Source organism: Aquarana catesbeiana, linkage group LG05 (genome assembly GCF_042186555.1).
Source record: "Aquarana catesbeiana isolate 2022-GZ linkage group LG05, ASM4218655v1, whole genome shotgun sequence".
NCBI lineage: Eukaryota > Metazoa > Chordata > Amphibia > Anura > Ranidae > Aquarana > Aquarana catesbeiana.
In genome coordinates this window covers 440,083,867-440,103,738 of record NC_133328.1, presented here as the reverse complement: position 1 = coordinate 440,103,738, position 19,872 = coordinate 440,083,867, and the positions used below count along the sequence as shown (strand labels likewise).

The 19,872-nt window shown below is 44.8% G+C and overlaps 1 protein-coding gene across 1 annotated transcript in view; it reads right to left on the bottom strand.

The window, feature by feature from the left end:
- The window catches only part of TMX3 (thioredoxin related transmembrane protein 3), a 105,278-nt gene extending 90,863 nt beyond the window's left edge, over positions 1-14,415 (bottom strand). Inside the window, exons 1-3 of the mRNA XM_073631273.1 lie at positions 14,314-14,415; positions 14,104-14,158; positions 1,317-1,356 (exon numbers count right to left, since the gene is read on the bottom strand). Of these exons, the coding sequence (XP_073487374.1) occupies positions 1,317-1,356; positions 14,104-14,158; positions 14,314-14,347 (129 nt within the window). The 5' untranslated portion in view covers positions 14,348-14,415. The remainder of the gene's footprint in view (positions 1-1,316; positions 1,357-14,103; positions 14,159-14,313) is intronic.
- Positions 14,416-19,872: the final 5,457 nt, after the last annotated feature.

Below are 19,872 nucleotides of genomic sequence, written 5' to 3'. Positions count from 1 at the left end.
TGGCTCTATTGCGGTCGTGTGCACATACCGATAACACGTTCAATGCATGTAATTCAAGTACTGATTCTGAGACATGACATGAGAACTGCACTGTCACACTGTGGATAAAATAACTTCACCAGAAAGTTGAAGAACACACACATATTTATTTTAAAGAGGAACAAAGAGTCCCGTCTGTGTGCTTCCCTCCCACCCCTTCCTTCCGGCTCTACTATTAAGGCACCTGTGCAGATGTGCCAAAAGGCTCTACCCAAATATTGGGTCATGGCAGAGAACTTCGGCACAACTGTGCACACACAGGATATGTTCCCAGGGGAAGGTTTTGGACTTTGGACCATGCTTACCCAACTTTGCACATGCATTCAGAATCCCGCAAGTGCATAAATGCTACGGGGCTATCAGGAGCTAAAGCCCTGCAATACATCTGTATATGCGCAGAATTTGGGAGGGGCAGCCCCAGACATCATTCCCGCCTAGGCACGAAACGTAGAAGTGCTGGTTTGCAGCACAACAGATGTTTTATTAAAATAAATTAAAAAAAATATGCAATTTAAAGAGAGGGAGGGCAGGGCATATAGACATAAGGCTTAGGGTTAAGGTAAAGTCATTTTTGTTTTAGGATTCAGATATAAGAACCGATTGTGTCTGGGAATACTTTTACAACCTGTTCTAAATGCTGGTCAGCAAGCAACAGAAAACTGATTTCTAAACATCACGCTTTAGATTTTTATTCATTCAACTTTTCATTGTCTAACGTTGAACAGACATGCAAACACTTATGCCCTGTACACACGGTCGGACATTAATCAGACATTCCGACAACAAAATCCTAGGATTTTTTCCGACAGATGTTGGCTCAAACTTGTCTTGCATACACACAGTCACACAAAGTTGTCGGAAAATCCGATCGTTCTGAACGCGGTGACGTAAAACAAGTATGTTGGGACTATAAACGGGGCAGTAGCCAATAGCTTTCATCTCTTTATTTATTCTGAGCATGCGTGGCACTTTGTGCGTCGGATTTGTGTACACACGATCAGAATTTCCGACAACGGATTTTGTTGTCAGAAAATTTTATAGCAAGCTCTCAAACTTTGTGTGTCGGAAAATCAGATGGAAAATGCGTGATGGAGCCCACACACGGTCGGAATTTCCGACAACAAGCTCCGATCGCACATATTCCGTCGGAAAATCCGACCGTGTGTACGGGGCATTAGACATGCATACCATTGTATAACAGTGCAGTTTTTAGGACTTCAAGAATGTTATGGCAGTACACACAAACACGTTACCAATCGGTAGAGGAAAATACTTACATCAACAAGCCAGATGTCATCTTGTCGGGTTTCTTTGAAACTAGGTAAACAAAATACAGAAAAATACAAAAGATATTATTAATAATATTTGAATACTATTCGAATACTAAAATACATAAATATGAAACTCCCAAGCAGAGCTTGAGATAGAAGGCTTGTACAAGTAGCTAGAATGGATATGAAATGGCCAGGCTTATAGTGCTTGGGAGGGTTTTTGATAGGGTTGCACTGATACTGATACTAGTATCAGTGCTGATACTGAGCATTTGCGCGATTACTTGTACTCATGCAAATGCTCCGATGCTTAATCTGAAACCTCCAGCTCTTTAGCTCTCCTCCAGGAATGAAGAGACGTCGCACAAGGAAGTTGGAGGCATCACTTGCTCATTCCCGGATGTCAGTGGGCGGAGAGAAGACAGGAGTCAGCGTCAATATTCAACAACACATTGGCAGCTGGAAGGTAAGCTGGCCGGGTCAGGGGCGCAGCCGCTATGTTTTCCTCAAGACAAATATGCTGGTGTTCCGTCAGGATCGGCGACCCGTCAGATTCGGCAACGGAAGTGACGTTCCATCAAAATACCACAACGCCCATTTGGTACACCCCGCACTCGGCTGCAGTAAGCCTACAGTCAGAAGGCGGCAGTGCACATCTTGTTACACCCAGCCCATATAGTGAAATACAGTATTTTAAAATCCGTGACAATGTTTTGATTGTGAATTTGAAAAGCAGCGGCAAGTCTGCTGATCTGACAGGTTTGCTAACCTGACAGAACACTGCTGCTTTTAAAGTTCAACATCAAAACAGTCTCACGGATTTTAAAAAACTGTATTTCACTATATAAGCTTGTGTCCTAGCAAAAGAGGATGCAATGTGGCTCCTTTGGGACGCCACATGTGTCCTATTAGTGAAAGATGCCAGGTGTTCTAGCTATGGGAGGGCAGTAGGTGTCTTCCTTGGGAGGCCACCTACACCCTATCAGTTGGGGATGCTAGGTGTAGCAAAGGATGCTAGGCAGTTTCTATGAGAGCCATTTACATGGTAATGCGGTATACATGTAAGCTATTACATGTGTGCAGACCACTTTTTTTACGCAGGATCTTGTGGACAGCAACATCCTGCGTACTAGTTGCCAAAATTTCATAAAGCCATGTGTATGAGCCCTATTTTTTCTCCATATTCACTTTTTTTCCCAAAACAAAATAGTTACTCCTGGAGCTTTTTTACATTAGAAATAAGTTGTTTTTTTAGAATGCATACTTTAATTCACCCTGTCATATAAAAAGACAACCCCAATTTTTTTTCTTTAATACACTAAAGAACGGATAGCTAATGACAGGATTAGAAGTCAGGATTCTTAGTGCACTAATATGACTACAATCAACTCCCACTGCTTTGAAACTCTATGCCATTATTGCAACACAAACTCCCCGGAGAAATGCTCCCAGACCCGAGCCTTCCCGTACCTGGCCCTGACATAACAAATCATCATTGTTTTCATTATGTCACCCAGTTTCGTCACTTTCCAAGGATAGCTGCCATTACTGCAACAATGTCCATGGAAGTCCTACATAAACAGAGCACGTCTTTTCCTCCATCACATTTTGTTCGGACTCATGACTTTACAGTATACTGTCATAGCATAGTCTGCGTTCCACTGAGCCAATTATCTGATGGCTACTCAATGAACCACACATTATAAATCCCCCAGAGAAAGACTTCCCCGATACCAGGAGATCACACTGGGCTATTCAGCATGCTCAGCTCATCAGAAATTCCAGCCATGGTTTAGCAATATACAAAAACATATATATATATAGAAAGCAGATGCTGCAACAAAAAAAAATCATTCTTTTTTTTTTTTTTATTTAACCATTTCCAGTTCGGGCCTATTCTGACATTTCTCTCATACATGTAAAAGTCACTGCATTTTTTTTGGTAGAAAATTACTTACAATCCCCAAACATTTTATATAAATAAGCAGAGACTCTGGAGAATAAAATGGAGGGTGTTGCAATGTTTTATCTCGCACGATATTTGCGGAGCAATTTATCAAACACACAATTTCAGGAACAAATACAATTGAATTTGTTTTAGTGAAACCAAACACAATATAATACCCCATTTTTGGTAAAATATTAAAGGTGATGGTACATTGAGTAAATAGATACCTAACATGTCATACTTTAAAATTGCAAAAAAAAATGTATACGCCCATGGAACAGTGACAAACTACAGCACCTGAAAAATCTCCATAGGCGATGCTTTAAAGCCTTTACGTTACCAGCTTTGAGCTACGTAGAAGGGCTGGCACTAGAATTGTTGCTCTCTCTCTGACGTTCATAGTGATACCTCACATGTGTTGTGCGATCACCATTTACATATGCATGTGCATTTATGCAGGATTGCACTTTGTTGCACAAAATGCCTTGTGATAGCGAACACCGTGATAGGTCCTCTTTATGAAAAGATCTGGGGGTTTTTAGACCCCAGATCTCTTCTCTAGCCTCCAAAGCATCTGATCAAACTGAGATATCATCAATCGTGTTCGGGGATGTGCTGTATATGTACGTATGGCAGAGAGGAAGCTGTTAAAATGGTTGTAAACCATGAAAAAACTTCTGTGATGCAGCAGCCCCCCAGAGCCCCCCTTTTACTTACCTGAACTCTGTCTTTCCAGTGACGGGGATGAGCACACCAGCTCCAGCCGGTATCTCGGGCCCTGATTGGATAGATTGATGGCAGCACAGCTATTGGCTCCCGCTGCTGTCAATCAAATCCAATGACGCGGGAGTCGGGGGGCATGGCTGAGTCCTGCTGTCTGTGTCAATGGACGCAGCAGCAGGACACGGGAGTGTGCCCACACGAGTGCCCCGAGGGAGAGCCGCTCTCCAACGGGGCACTCGAGAAGAGGAGGAGTCAGGAACGCCGCTCAAGGACCCCAGAAGAGGAGGATCAGGGCTACTCTGCGCAAAGCCAACTGCACAGAGGAGGTAAGTATGACATGTTTGTTTGTTTTTTTTACATCCACAAACCTTTACATAGCCTTGGAATATGAAAAAGTGTATCCCTCTATAGTGTGTACATGTCTCAATCCAGAGCAAGTGTCATTTTTCTCTGTTGACGTTCCTCTGCTATCTGCATGAGTCACTTCTGACGAGTTTTCCCTGACAACAAGGGAAAAAAGGTGACAGGGGAGGGACACTCTAGCACACAGCCTGTGATTGACAGCCTCAGCTCTTTGTGTGCTGTGTGAAGGGGGGCGTGTCCCTTCCCTCCAATCAGCTTTCACCGAGATCTGCAGAGTGTAACTTCTTAAAGCTTAGACAAGCTGTATAAAATTCTGAACTTTGAATGGCGGTAGAGAAGAGAGCGCTGCAGATAAACAGGTACATAATAAATGTAGCGCTATGTGTAAAATTATAAATATAAAGTGCAAATCTCTAAAATAAATAAATCCTACATATAAATGAATAGTCCATAAAATGAAAAAATGAAGAAATAAAACATGAAAAACTCTTCTTGTGATCAGTGTATCCACACAATTCCCCCACCATAGTGTTCTCTGTATACAAATTTATTCAAAGCCCCCAAATAGACAAGTTGCACTTACAAAATAAAAACTTTAAAATCAATCACATAAAAACCTCCAGAGTAGCACCACCGTGTCCACATACACAGTGCTTGGCTGGACGCGACTATCAGCTCCTCCCTTTTAGACGCGTATCGGCCAATCACAGGCCTTCCTCAGTAGATCTACTGAGGAAGGCCTGTGATTGGCCGATACGCGTCTAGAATAAATTTGTATATGGAGAACACTATGGTCTCTATACTTATTATTTACATGTCCTAAACTCATGGAATCTTGAGTCAAGCTGGGAGATGATCTGCTGCTTTGGATATTAATGAGCTGAGTTACCATTAAGAAAAGAGCCATCTGGATTACCCACCATTGATTGGGAAGAGGAAGTGAGAGCAAAGAGCTCGTGGGGAGATCCGCATATGAGTTTTGACTCATCTGGGAGGTGAGCGCACATTTTTACTGGTGGTGGTGTGCACTCCTTTTGAGGACGAACAATCACTGTGGTGGAATTGTGTAGATACACTGAACACAAGAAGAGTTTTTCATGTTTTATTTCTTAATTTTTTCATTTTATGGACTATTCATTTATATGTAGGATTTATTTATTTTAGAGATTTGCACTTTATATTTATAATTTTACACATAGCACTACATTTATTATTTACTATCCATTTTGAAATTAGTGTGGTGTACCACTTGGAATGTTTAGCAGCTGTGCACGTTTATTATTAGGTTATCTTATTTAAACATCACAATATTTTTTTCTTGTGGCGCTGATTGTTTCATCTTATAAGATAAACAGGTACAACTTATGCAGGAGGATTAGTTTCATCTCGGTGTATCCTCTTCTATGAAGAAGTGAGTTGCCATCTAGATAAAGGAAGGCCCGTAGATGTGATGTATCTGGATTGTGCAAAGGCATTTGATACAGTTCCCCACAAACTTTTTCTGTACAAACTAATGTTTTTCGGCGTGGACCATAGGGTGAGTACATGGACGGAAAACTGGCTACAAGGGCGAGTTCAGAGGGTGGTGATAAATGGGGAGTACTCAGAATGGTCAGGGGTGGGTAGTGGGGTTCCCCAGGGTTCTGTGCTGGGACCAATCCTATTTAATTTGCTCATAAATGACCTGGAGGATGGGATAAACAGTTCAATGTCTGTATTTGTGGACGATACTAAGCTAAGCAGGGCAATAACTTCTCCGCAGGATGTGGAAACCTTGCAAAAAGATCTGAACAAATTAATGGGGTGGGCAACTACATGGCAGATGAGGTTCAATGTAGAAAAATGTAAAATAATGCATTTGGGTGGCAAAAATATGAATGCAATCTATACACTGGGGGGAGAACCTCTGGGAGGGATCTAGGATGGAAAAGGACCTGGGGGTCCTAGTAGATGATAGGCTCAGCAATGGCATGCAATGCCAAGCTGCTGCTAACAATGCAATCAGAATATTGGCATGCGTTAAAAAAGAGGATTCACTCCAGAGATAATTGCTCTACAAGACTCTGGTCTGGCCACACCTAGAGTATGCTGTCCAGTTCTGGGCACCAGTCCTCAGGAAGGATATACTGGAAATGGAGCGAGTACAAAGAAGGGCAACAAAGCTAATAAAGGGTCTGGAGGATCTTGGTTATGAGGAAAGGTTGCGAGCACTGAACTTATTCTCTCTGGAGAAGAGACGCTTGCTATGTATCCCAGGCTCCGCTTGCCAACCTGCATGCCCAGGACGAGCATAGTGGGTGCCACCGGGTAAAGGGAAGGGAGGAGTGCAAACACACATTGATAGTTTCCCTGGCCATCAAGGTGATGTGCATTGCGTTACATTCAGTGGAGAACAGGGGAAACATGCAGGGTTTTTTGGACCCTGGATGTAGTATTAAAGAGAACCTGTCAACAAAAAAACAAAAAAAATCATCACATAGGGGACTCTAAAAGGGAAAAACAAAAGTTAAGTAAAAATAATATTTTTTTTTGTTATTGTAAAAAAATGAGTTTCATCCAAGTACATAAAATACCCCTGCACCCCAAAAGTTGAGGACCCCCACATATACGCACATACAAACGTAAACGCACGCGGCGGGGCGCCTACGCCTGAAAACAGCGATTGTGATACACGTTACATATCGCCGTGCACGCCAGATAAATGATCATAAAAACAAGTTATGTACACATAGGCATCTATCTGTATTACGGATTATTAGGCAGGAACTTTTCTCCTAGAAAACACGTTTCATAACATCAATAATATTTTTACGGCCGTTTGAATGAAGCCTAACTGAAATAGTAAGATGACAACACAGCGATTGCTGGGCACCTACAGCTGTAAAAGGGATGGTGAAGGTGAAGACCTTCAGAGAGTCCTGGGAGCCCCCAGACCAGGGACAATCTGATATACAAATATCAACTTCCATCAGCATGGCAGAGCATTCTCCCACACCATGCCCTATTAGCTACTAAAGGTGCCACCACCAACATACTATGAGTGGTACCAGGAGGCAAGACAAACCCACAACCTCCTAGAAGAAGCTGATATCTGCATATCAGAGCTCCTGGGGTTTGGGGGTCCCTCCAGGTTCACATAGAATACACGCAGGCACCTGGAGAAATCCAATATTGCACCTTTACTAAAATTCACACAATCTTAAATCAAACAAAAATTTGTTTGCCCTAGGTGCTCAATTGCAATCCAAATTGTATGGTGTGTATGGTGTGTAGCTGGCCTTCAGCTGTTAAATTAAAAAGATAGAATGGCTCGCTCATTCGTAGAGGCAAACACATAGGAATTCTTAATTGTTGCCGATTAACAAATGTTTCCAAAATACGATTTAGCGAAACAGGTAGTTAATAAGGATTATATAAAAAAGAAACATTGTTAACACTAACAGTAAACAGTGTTATAAAAGAATAAAAAAAGGAAACAAAAGAAACAGTAAAATCAAATCAAAATAATGCCCCCACATTGTATTAATCCAAGTCCCGGAGTGTAGACATAGGGGGTGATTTACTAAAAAGAAGGCACTGCATCAATTCATACATTAATTGGTGCGCCGGAAAAGTCATTAATCGAATGTGCGAACCAGCGCACATTGAAGCGCAAATAACGATAATAGATACCCCCATATGTAAACTGTAACTGTCGCTAGGGTAACGACAGTTTTCTCATTGATAATAGCACACACCTAATACAATTGGTTAATTTCATCTCATTGGATGTGTCTTGTTAGGCAATTAGTAGGTGTTCTCAGTTAATTAACCCTTTTGATGTTAATCTCATTCCTATCACTTCTAATATATCTTTGAAATGTGTTTTTTTCTTTGTTTACCCAAATCCTTCAATACATTACAAAGAACAGAGAAGTGTTTCTAAACCCAATTAAATTATTTTTTTACGATCTTGATCTCTAACCACTTCGATACAGGGCATTTTCACCCCCTTCATGCCCAGGCCAATTTTCAGCACTGTCACAATTTGAATGACAATTGCGCGGTCATGCAACACTGTACCCAAATGAAATTTTTATCATTCTTTCCCCACAAAGAGAGCTTTCTTTTGGTGGTATTTTATCATCTCTTGCGGTTTTTATTTTTTGCGCTATAAACAAAAGAAGAGCGACAAGTTTGAAAACAAAACACAATATTTTTTACTTTTTGCTATAATAAATATCCCAAAATTTTTTTTTAAAAAAAACAAAATTTTCCTCAGTTTAGGCAGATATGCATTCTTCTACATATTTAAAAAATAAATAAATAAATAAATCGCAATAAGCGTATACTGATTGGTTTATACACAAAAGTTATAATGTCTACAATATTAGGGATCGTTCTATGGCATTTTTATTATTTTTTTTTTGCTAGTAATGGCGGCGATCTGCGATTTTTATCGTGACTACGACATTGGGGCGGACATGTCGGACACTTTTGACACCATTTTGGGACCATTCACATTTATACAGCAATCAGTGCTATAAAAATGCATTGATTACTGTATAAATGTCACTGGCAGGGAAGGGGTTAACACTAGGGGGCAATCGGTGTTCCTCTGTACACGGAACACATGATCGGTCTCCTCTCACCTGACAGGATGTGGATCTGTGTGTTTACACACACAGATCCACGTCCCGGCTTTGTTACCATGTAATCGAAGGTGCCTGGCAGACATTGCGGGCACCGGGCAAGAGCATTGGCTACCGAGTGGAGCGCCGGGCGCCCCCCAAACTGTTATGGAGCCCAGGACGTCATATGAAGCCAGTCCAGGATGGGAGATCCCTCCTGCGGACGTCATATGACTATGGGCGGTACTGGAGTGGTTAAAGGTGACCATACACTGCAATCAGATCTTAATTAAAATCAGATTTAGTGCAAGAGCCTGATTGATTTCCTATAATATGATTTAATTGCTCAAATGCGTCTTCCTAGTACCTATTTTGCCTAAATATCGAGTTGTACAGAGATTGGCCAATCAGATTGCATAGTGCATGACCATCTTAAGTGTAAAATTTGGAATGTAGATGTGCCATGACCTACTTGTATTTTCCTAACAATATTTCTTGGGCATTATACAAGGCACATGAGAAACCACCTTTTGTGAAGACATGCTAGAGTGATCAGGAATCTTCAAACTACGACTCTCCAGCTGTTGTGGAACTACATATCCCATGAGGCATTGTAAAACTCTGACATTCACAGACACCACCCCATGTTAAAATAAATCACCAAACACCACACCATGTAAAAATAAATACAAAAATCATCTTAATTTGCAAATAGGGATCATCTCTTCCTCAGGGGAGGGGGGAGAGGGGGTTGGGCGATCGCTCTTCTCGCCCCTTTTCTAGCTGGCCCTGTTGTATGCTCTGAAAAAGGACGTGGTTTGGATTGGTGAAGGCAGCTCACAACCTTTTGAGAATGGAGTGGTGTGTGGAGTTCCCCTTTAAAAGCAAAAGTTAGCCCATGGAAATCCAGGGGGTCAGAGGGGGAAGGTTAAATGCCCCTTTAGGTGGAACTAGAGGAGCGAGAGTCTTTTTACATAATTTTAACAAGATGCATGTCGCATGTTGGCAACGTAACGTGATAACATGACCTGTGTGCAAATCTCCTTAAAAAAAAAAAAACACGGTGAACCAGCATAAAAAAAAAAAAAAAACAAAAAAAATTGTCAAGTTTAGAGGTGTGCTCGTTCAATCCGTGCAAATGCATTTACATTGCTTAACATTTACTAAGATTTTGGCTGCGCAGTAAACCAACACATGTGAATGAGTGCAAGAGCCGCTTACGCATGCACAGTGCTTACATTGATCTCACGCAGTTCTAAACGTACTTGCGGGCACAGCAGGCTTTCTCTGAAAAAGTTACTTTCTCATTCTATTTTGGGCATATTTGTTACTTGGGCAGTTGTTACTAAACATCCTCACATCACCCCATAATATTGGCACCTACATCTTCTGTCAATATTGATTTGGAGATGCCGTGCGCCATGTCCATCGTGGTGCACAGATTGCATTCTCCTGTGCGCCGAGATCGCTATAGTAAATGGGGGATTCGCGCTCTGTTACAGGTGCACCATTTCGTAAATATGGAAATGTGCGTTGCGCTTTGCCACGAGCCTCTACTGATAGCGCACGGCTTTCGTAAATCACCCCCATAATGTCTAAACGTGTCCATAAACAAATACAATGGGTTATCAGGCTGCCTACTCTGTACTGGCCTGGGAGAGCTGATATCAGCAACTGAAAGAGGGGAGGGGGAGAGAGGCGCCAGGAGCCAAGATAGTGTAGTATGTAAATTTAATAAAATATATGTGAATGCACTCACATGCTTCAGGGATACACAGGCATGTCCAAATGGTGTCAGATTGCCATGCCTGTGTATGCCTGCAGCATGTGAGTGCATTCACATATGTTTTTATTCCATTCATATTTAATTGGCATACTACACCATTTGGGCTCCTGGCGCCTCTCTCCCCTCTCCTCATTTACACAATGTCCACTTAGCGGTGCTGACCTGCATAGATCAATCCAGGCTCAATGCAAGTTACATCAATGGTTTTCTATGTGCCCAGGTCACACCATACAGGTACGTTGTGGCGCTCTGCATACAAATACAGCATGTCTCACATTTTTACACAGCACATTCTAGATTTTGGGTGAAGTGACGGTGACTTCCCATGTTCTCTGTGCCTGCTTACCAACATCTCACAGACTTAAAGTGTTAGTAAACCCAAAACCTGCATTCACTATATCAGCTCTCCCACTCTACACAGAACATGGAAATGCAATTATTTTAGTAAATATAAACTGATAAATTCCTTTTTTCATCAGCAGTATATAGCAGCCTTGTGACTTCTATCAGTTCCTAGTAAAGCTTGTAGGAGGAGTTTTCATTCTCCCCTGATCCTCTAGCGGCCGAATACCGCCGCAAAAACTACGGTAAAGCGGCGCTAAAAATAGTAAAAATTTACCGCCGGCGCCCCCACCGCCCCAGTGTGAAAGAGGCTCTTTAACCATGTGATCGGACATGTAAATACAGAGATGCCGGTAATCAGCGCTCCTCGCCTCACATTGACAGAGTGTGAGGAGAGGAGAGCCGATCATCGGCATCTCCTCACAGGGGACAGCTAGGTATGTAATCAGGGCACTGATCATCAGTGCCCCGATTACAATTAAGTGCCCACCAGTGCCAGCAATGATTGCCCACCACTACCAGCAATCAGTGCCAACCATTGCCCACAATTGCTACCAGTGCCCACAGGTGCCAGCAATCAGTGGCCATTAGTGATGCCAGTCAATGCTGGCTATCAGTGCTGCTCATCACTGCTGCCCATCAATGCCACCCATCAGTGCCGCCTATACTTGGCCATCAGTGCTGTCTATCTGTGCCCCCCAGTGCCACATATCAGTGCCCATAAGTGCAGCATATTCTGTGAGCCAGGCCTTCTCTCCAACATCAGTGCTTGACCTCACAAATGCGCTTAGTTCCAGTGAAGGGAACCATGTCTTTATGTACCATAAAGACATGGATGAGCGAGTTTGGGGTGGAGGAACTTGACTGGCATGTACAGAGTCCTGACCTCAACCCGACAGAACACCTTTGGGATGAATTAGAGCAAAGACTGTGAGCCTGGCCTTCTCCAACATCAGTGCCTGACTGTTCGACGGAGTTCCAGTGAAACGGACTTGCCTACACACGATCACACCAAAGTCTGATCATTTCTAACGTGATGACGTACGACCGGACTAGAATAAGGAAGTTCATAACCAGTAGCCAATAGCTGCCCTTGTGTCCTTTTTTGTCCATCGGACTAGCATACAGACTAACTGATTTTTCGATCGGACTCGAGTCCGTCGGAAAGATTTGAAACATGTTCTATTTCTAGGTCCGTCTGAATTTTCGACAGAAAAGGTCCAATGAAGGTCCGATGAAGCCCACACATGATCGGAATGTCTGACGGAATCGTTCCATCGGACAGTCCGCTCGTGTGTAAGCGGCATTAGGCCCCTTTCACACTTGTAAGATCTGAAAGCCACACAAATTAGACGTGACTTGAGACAATGTCTGTGTAATCTTGAGGTCTATGGACCTCAAGTCGCATCAAAGCCGGACCAAAGTAGTGCAGGGACTACTTTGAAGTTGCACAGATAGGAATGGTACTCATTGGAAATCATGGGGTACGACTTGTCATGCGACTTTGCAGTCCCAAGTCGCAGGACAAATCGCACAAATGTGAAAGGAGCCTAACTTCACATTTCTGCAATGCAGGAACACACGCAAAACCGCACATGTTCCTGCAGCACACCAAAAAAAAAAAAAAGAAGTGCATCCATTTAGCAAGGCTTGCAGCCATATCACTCCAATGATAAAAATCTTGCGTGCCAAACTCAACGGTAACAAAACTCTGCATGCGGTTATATGCGAACACTGGCTGATGTTAGTATAAATGGGCTGCTAATCGCACACCCCACACATTCCAATTGCAAGAATCCTTGCCGTGGGTATCCTCTGGTCGCAGCTATCTGGCCGCGTGAACCAGTGGCGGCTGGTGCTCAAAATTTTTTTTTTGGGGGGGGGCGCAAACAAACATTCTGAAAAAAAAAACCCCATCAATTGCAGCCACTGTGCCATCAAACGCAGCCACTGTGCCCATCAATTGCCACCACTGTGCCCATCAATTGCCGCCACTGTGCCCATCAATTGCCGCCACTGTGTCCCTCAATTGCCACCACTGTGCCCATCAATTGCCGCCACTGTGTCCCTCAATTGCCGCCACTGTGTCCCTCAATTGCCGCCACTGTGTCCCTCAATTGCCGCCACTGTGTCCCTCAATTGCCGCCACTGTGCCATCAAACGCAGCCACTGTGCGTTTGATAGGCACCAGCCACCGTCTGTACTCACCCTGTCTTGGGGCAGTGGGACAGCTCCTCGATGTCTTCTCCCGTCCTCTGCTATGATTGGACGCCTATCGCCTGTCGATTAGGTGATGGGTAACCGATCCGAGCACCTGATTGGTGAAGAGGCGGTTTAGTGTTGGGATTCAGGAAAGCGAATATTCATTCGCGTTTTTAACACAGCTGAGTGACCTGCGAGCGCCCAGCATGGCGCTTTCTGGTCACCCTTTTTGACACCCATTAGAGCCTATGGCTCTAATCAGGTGCTTCAAAAACACCCCCGCCGCTGTAATTCAGGCGCCTGGCTCCCGAAAAGGGGCCCGGCACCTGAATAGGGGGGGGGGGGGGGGCAGCAGTGGCCATAGATAGATTCATGCAATACATGAATCTATCTATTGGTGCTAGAGGGGTGGCTGGAGAGAGGGGGATGCACCCGTATGGATGCACCGCCACCGTGAACGCTGCGCTCAGGCGCGTCGCATAGCAATGTAGCAGGTCTGCATTTTTTGCGCTGCTCAACTCATCTCATCTCATCTCACAACATGTCACCGCCCCTTCACCATTGTAACTGTGCATCATTGTAGAGCGTTGTGCAAACTGTTGGCGCTATATAAACCCTGTATAATAATAAAGCTCACAATGTACACCGACACCCATGTAGATTGTGTGAATAAGCCCCACAAGCCTGCTATTGTTTATGAATGGAAGACCAGATCCACTGTGTGCATCTTCTAGTCATATCATTACTGGGATCATCTGCAGGAGAACAGCCATCACACAAAATGACATCAATAAGACAGATGTATAAATGAAATCTTACGTCTCATCCAGGTCCTCTACAAAAGCAGAAGTGGGGGCCAGCAGGGACAAGGAGACTGCAATAGAAGACAAGGCGGTAAGTGACAGTCCAGGTCTGATGGAAGTACACACAGCACGATCAGCATTGCCATGGACACACATACCCCTGACCAGAACCGATCACCCCTGTACATCACCGATCGCCCGATGGACCGGGGGCTGTCATCCTTACCTGTTGCTAAGAAGCAGAGGCCGGCAGCTGCCATGTTTAGAGGATGTGATACCGGAAGGAAACAGAGAGGGGAGAACACTCCCTGTACTGGAGGGGGAGGGGCGGGCGCCTCTTTCATTGTATGCTACAGTCCTGACTATGAGCAGGAGATACGAATATTGTATACAGTACACCCAACACACACAGATACTGTCCCTGACATCCATTCCAGGTTCCCAACTCACATATAATGTCCCTGATATCCATGCCAGGTCCCCGACTCACATATAATGTCCCTGATATCCATTCCAGGTCCCCGACTCACATATACTGTCCCTGACATCCAGCCCAGGTCCCCAACACATATATACTGTCCCTGATATCCATTCCAGGTCCCCAACACACATATACTGTCCCTGACATCCATTACAGGTCCCCAACACACGTATACTGTCCCTGACATCCATTCCAGGTCCATAACACACATACACTGTCCCTGACATCCATTCCAGGTCCCCAACACACATATACTGTCCCTGACATCCATTCCAGGTCCCCAACACACATATACTATCCCTGACATCCATTCCAGGTCCCCAACTCACATATAATGTACCTGATATCCATTCCAGGTCCCCGACTCACATATACTGTCCCTGACATCCAGCCCAGGTCCCCAACACATATATACTGTCCCTGATATCCATTCCAGGTCCCCAACTCACATATAATGTCCCTGCCATCCATTCCAGGTCCCCAACACACATATACTGTCCCTGCCATCCATTCCAGGTCCCCAACACACATATACTGTCTCGACATCCATTCCAGGTCCCCAACACACATATACTGTTCCTGATATCCATTCCAGGTCCCCAACACACATATAATGTCCCTGACATCCATTCCAGGTTCCCAACACACATATAATGTCCCTGACATCCATTCCAGGTCCCCAACACACATATACTGTTCCTGACATCCATTCCAGGTCCCCAACACACATATACTGTCCCTGCCATCCATTCCAGGTCCCCAACTCACATATACTGTCCCTGCCATCCATTCCAGGTCCCCAACTCACATATAAGGTCCCTGATATCCATTCCAGGTCCCCAACACACATATACTGTTCCTGACATCCATTCCAGGTCCCCAACACACATATACTGCCCCTGACATCCATTCCAGGTCCCCAACACACATATACTGTCCCTGACATCCATTCCAGGTCCCCAACACACATATACTGTCCCTGCCATCCATTCCAGGTCCCCAACACACATATACTGTCTCGACATCCATTCCAGGTCCCCAACACACATATACTGTCCCTGCCATCCATTCCAGGTCCCCAACACACATATACTGTTCCTGATATCCATTCCAGGTCCCCAACACACATATACTGTCCCTGACATCCATTCCAGGTCCCCAACACACATATACTGTCCCTGACATCCATTCCAGGTCCCCAGCACACATATACTGTTCCTGATATCCATTCCAGGTCCCCAACACACATATACTGTCCCTGACAGCCATTCCAGGTCCCCAACACACATATACTGTCCCTGACAGCCATTCCAGGTCCCCAACACACATATACTGTTCCTGATATCCATTCCAGGTCCCCAACACACATATACTGTCCCTGACAGCCATTCCAGGTCCCCAACACACATATACTGTCCCTGACAGCCATTCCAGGTCCCCAACACACATATACTGTTCCTGATATCCATTCCAGGTCCCCAACACACATATACTGTCCCTGACAGCCATTCCAGGTCCCCAACACACATATACTGTCCCTGACAGCCATTCCAGGTCCCCAACACACATATACTGTTACAGAAAAGAAAATTTGACTCCTGCGCACAAGTGGTCAACCAGATAGATGGAAGGACGACACAGGCCTCGCTGCCCTCAAGGATGGGGAATCCTAGCAGACAAAGAAATAAAAAGAGAGAGGGGCGCACCGGCCATGTGCATTATCTTTTGTAAAACATTTATTGAATAAAATGATAAAAGAAATTACTCACAAGCAGTGGTAAAATCTGGTGCCATAAAACTCGAGCAACAACAAGCAGCAAGTGGTGATGATGATGAGCGAAGCCTTCCAAAGGTCTTAGAGGAACATACAAGCTTCACTACTAGCTGACGCGTTTCGAAGGGCACGTCCCTTCTTCATCAGAGCTCAGCAGCTTGTATGTTCCTCTAAGACCTTTGGAAGGCTTCGCTCATCATCATCACCACTTGCTGCTTGTTGTTGCTCGAGTTTTATGGCACCAGATTTTACCACTGCTTGTGAGTAATTTCATTTTATTCAATAAATGTTTTACAAAAGATAATGCACATGGCCGGTGCGCCGCTCTCTCTTTTTATTTCTCACACATATACTGTCCCTGACATCCATTCCAGGTCCCCAACACACATATACTGTCCCTGACATCCATTCCAGGTCCCCAACACACATATACTGTCCCTGACATCCATTCCAGGTCCCCAACACACATATACTGCCTCGACATCCATTCTAGGTCCCCAACACACATATACTGTCCCTGACATCCATTCCAGGTCCCCAACACACATATACTGTTCCTGATATCCATTCCAGGTCCCCAACACACATATACTGTCCCTGACATCCATTCCAGGTCCCCAACACACATATACTGTCCCTGCCATCCATTCCAGGTCCCCAACACACATATACTGTCCCTGCCATCCATTCCAGGTCCCCAACACACATATACTGCCTCGACATCCATTCTAGGTCCCCAACACACATATACTGTCCCTGACATCCATTCCAGGTCCCCAACACACATATACTGTTCCTGATATCCATTCCAGGTCCCCAACACACATATACTGTCCCTGACATCCATTCCAGGTCCCCAACACACATATACTGTCCCTGCCATCCATTCCAGGTCCCCAACACACATATACTGTTCCTGATATCCATTCCAGGTCCCCAACACACATATACTGTCCCTTCCATCCATTCCAGGTCCCCAACACACATATACTGTTCCTGATATCCATTCCAGGTCCCCAACACACATATACTGTCCCTGACAGCCATTCCAGGTCCCCAACACACATATACTGTCCCTGACAGCCATTCCAGGTCCCCAACACACATATACTGTTCCTGATATCCATTCCAGGTCCCCAACACACATATACGTCCCTGACATCCATTCCAGGTCCCCAACACACATATACTGTCCCTGACATCCATTCCAGGTCCCCAACACACATATACTGTCCCTGACATCTATTCCAGGTCCCCAACACACATATACTGTTCCTGACATCTATTCCAGGTCCCCAACACACATATACTGTCCCTGCCATCCATTCCAGGTCCCCAACACACATATACTGTCCCTGACATCCATTCCAGGTCCCCAACACACATATACTGTCCCTGACATCCATTCCAGGTCCCCAACACACATATACTGTCCCTGGCATCAATTCTAGGTCCCCAACACACATATACTGTTCCTGATATCCATTCCAGGTCCCCAACACACATATACTGTCCCTGATATCCATTCCAGGTCCCCAACACACATATACTGTCCCTGACATCCATTCCAGGTCCCCAACACACATATACTGTCCCTGACATCCATTCCAGATCCCCAACACACATATACTGTCCCTGCCATCCATTCCAGGTCCCCAACACACATATGCTGTTCCTGATATCCATTCCAAGTCCCCAACACACATATACTGTCCCTGACAGACATTCCAGGTCCCCAACACACATATACTGTCCCTGATATCCATTCCAGGTCCCCAACACACATATACTGTCCCTGACAGCCATTCCAGGTCCCCAACACACATATACTGTCCCTGACATCCATTTCAGGTCCCCAACACGCATATGCTGTCCCTGATATCCATTCCAGGTCCCCAACACACATATACTGTCCCTGACATCCATTCCAGGTCCCCAACACACATATACTGTCCCTGACATCCATTCCAGGTCCCCAACACACATATACTGTCCCTGACATCCATTCCAGGTCCCCAACACACATATACTGTCCCTGACATCCATTCCAGGTCCCCAACACACATATGCTGTTCCTGATATCCATTCCAGGTCCCCAACACACATATACTGTCCCTGACAGCCATTCCAGGTCCCCAACACACATATACTGTCCCTGACATCCATTTCAGGTCCCCAACACGCATATACTGTCCCTTATATCCATTCCAGGTCCCCAACACACATATACTGTCCCTGACATCCATTCTATGTCCCCAACACACATATACTGTCCCTAATATCCATTCCAGGTCCCCAACACACATATATACTGTCCCTAATATCCATTCCAGGTCCCCAACACACACATATACTGTCCCTGACATCCATTCCAAGTCCCCAACCCCAACACACACAGATACTGTCCATAATATCCATTCCAGGTCCCCAACACACATATATACTGTCCCTGACATCCATTCCAGGCCCCCAACACACATATATACTGTCCCTAATATCCATTCCAGGTCCCCAACACACATATATACTGTCCCTGACATCCATTCCAGGTCCCCAACACACATATATACTGTCCCTGACATCCATTTCAGACCCCCAACACACATATATACTGTCCCTAATATCCATTCCAGGTCCCCAACACACACATATACTGTCCCTGACATCCATTCCAGGCCCTCAACCCGGACACACACATATTCTGTCCCTAATATCCATTCCAGGTCCCCAACACACATATATACTGTCCCTGACATCCATTCCAGGCCCCCAACACACATATATACTGTCCCTAATATCCATTCCAGGTCCCCAACACACATATATACTGTCCCTGACATCCATTCCAGGTCCCCAACACAGATATATACTGTCCCTGACATCCATTCCAGGCCCCCAACAAACATATATACTGTCCCTAATATCCATTCCAGGTCCCCAACACACATATATACTGTCCCTGACATCCATTCCAGGTCCCCAACACACACATATACTGTCCCTAATATCCATTCCAGGTCCCCAACACACATATATACTGTCCCTAATATCCATTCCAGGTCCCCAACACACACATATACTGTCCCTGACATCCATTCCAGGTCCATAATACACATATATACTGTCCCTAATATCTATTCCAGGTCCCCAACACACACATATACTGTCCCTGACATCCATTCCAGGTCCCCAACCCGGACACACACAGATACTGTCCCTGAACTTCCTGTCCTCAGTGCAGAGAATACATCAGGGTCTGAGGGCTCATTCACACAAAAGGCATATCATTCTATACCCATCACTACAGGGATCAATGGAACCATACGCCTAGCTGCGTGTACTGACCAAAACGCACCTGCATTTAGCTACGTACATAAGTATCCGCGCACACGCGTACTCATCTGTACAGCCGTGCCAAGGGCCATCTTTGCCCGCACAGGTGTTCTGTGCATCCAGTCCTATTCATGTCTATTGCCACACACACCAATTTGACATCTGCATGGATGCCCGTCTCTGAACGTTCGTTGTCT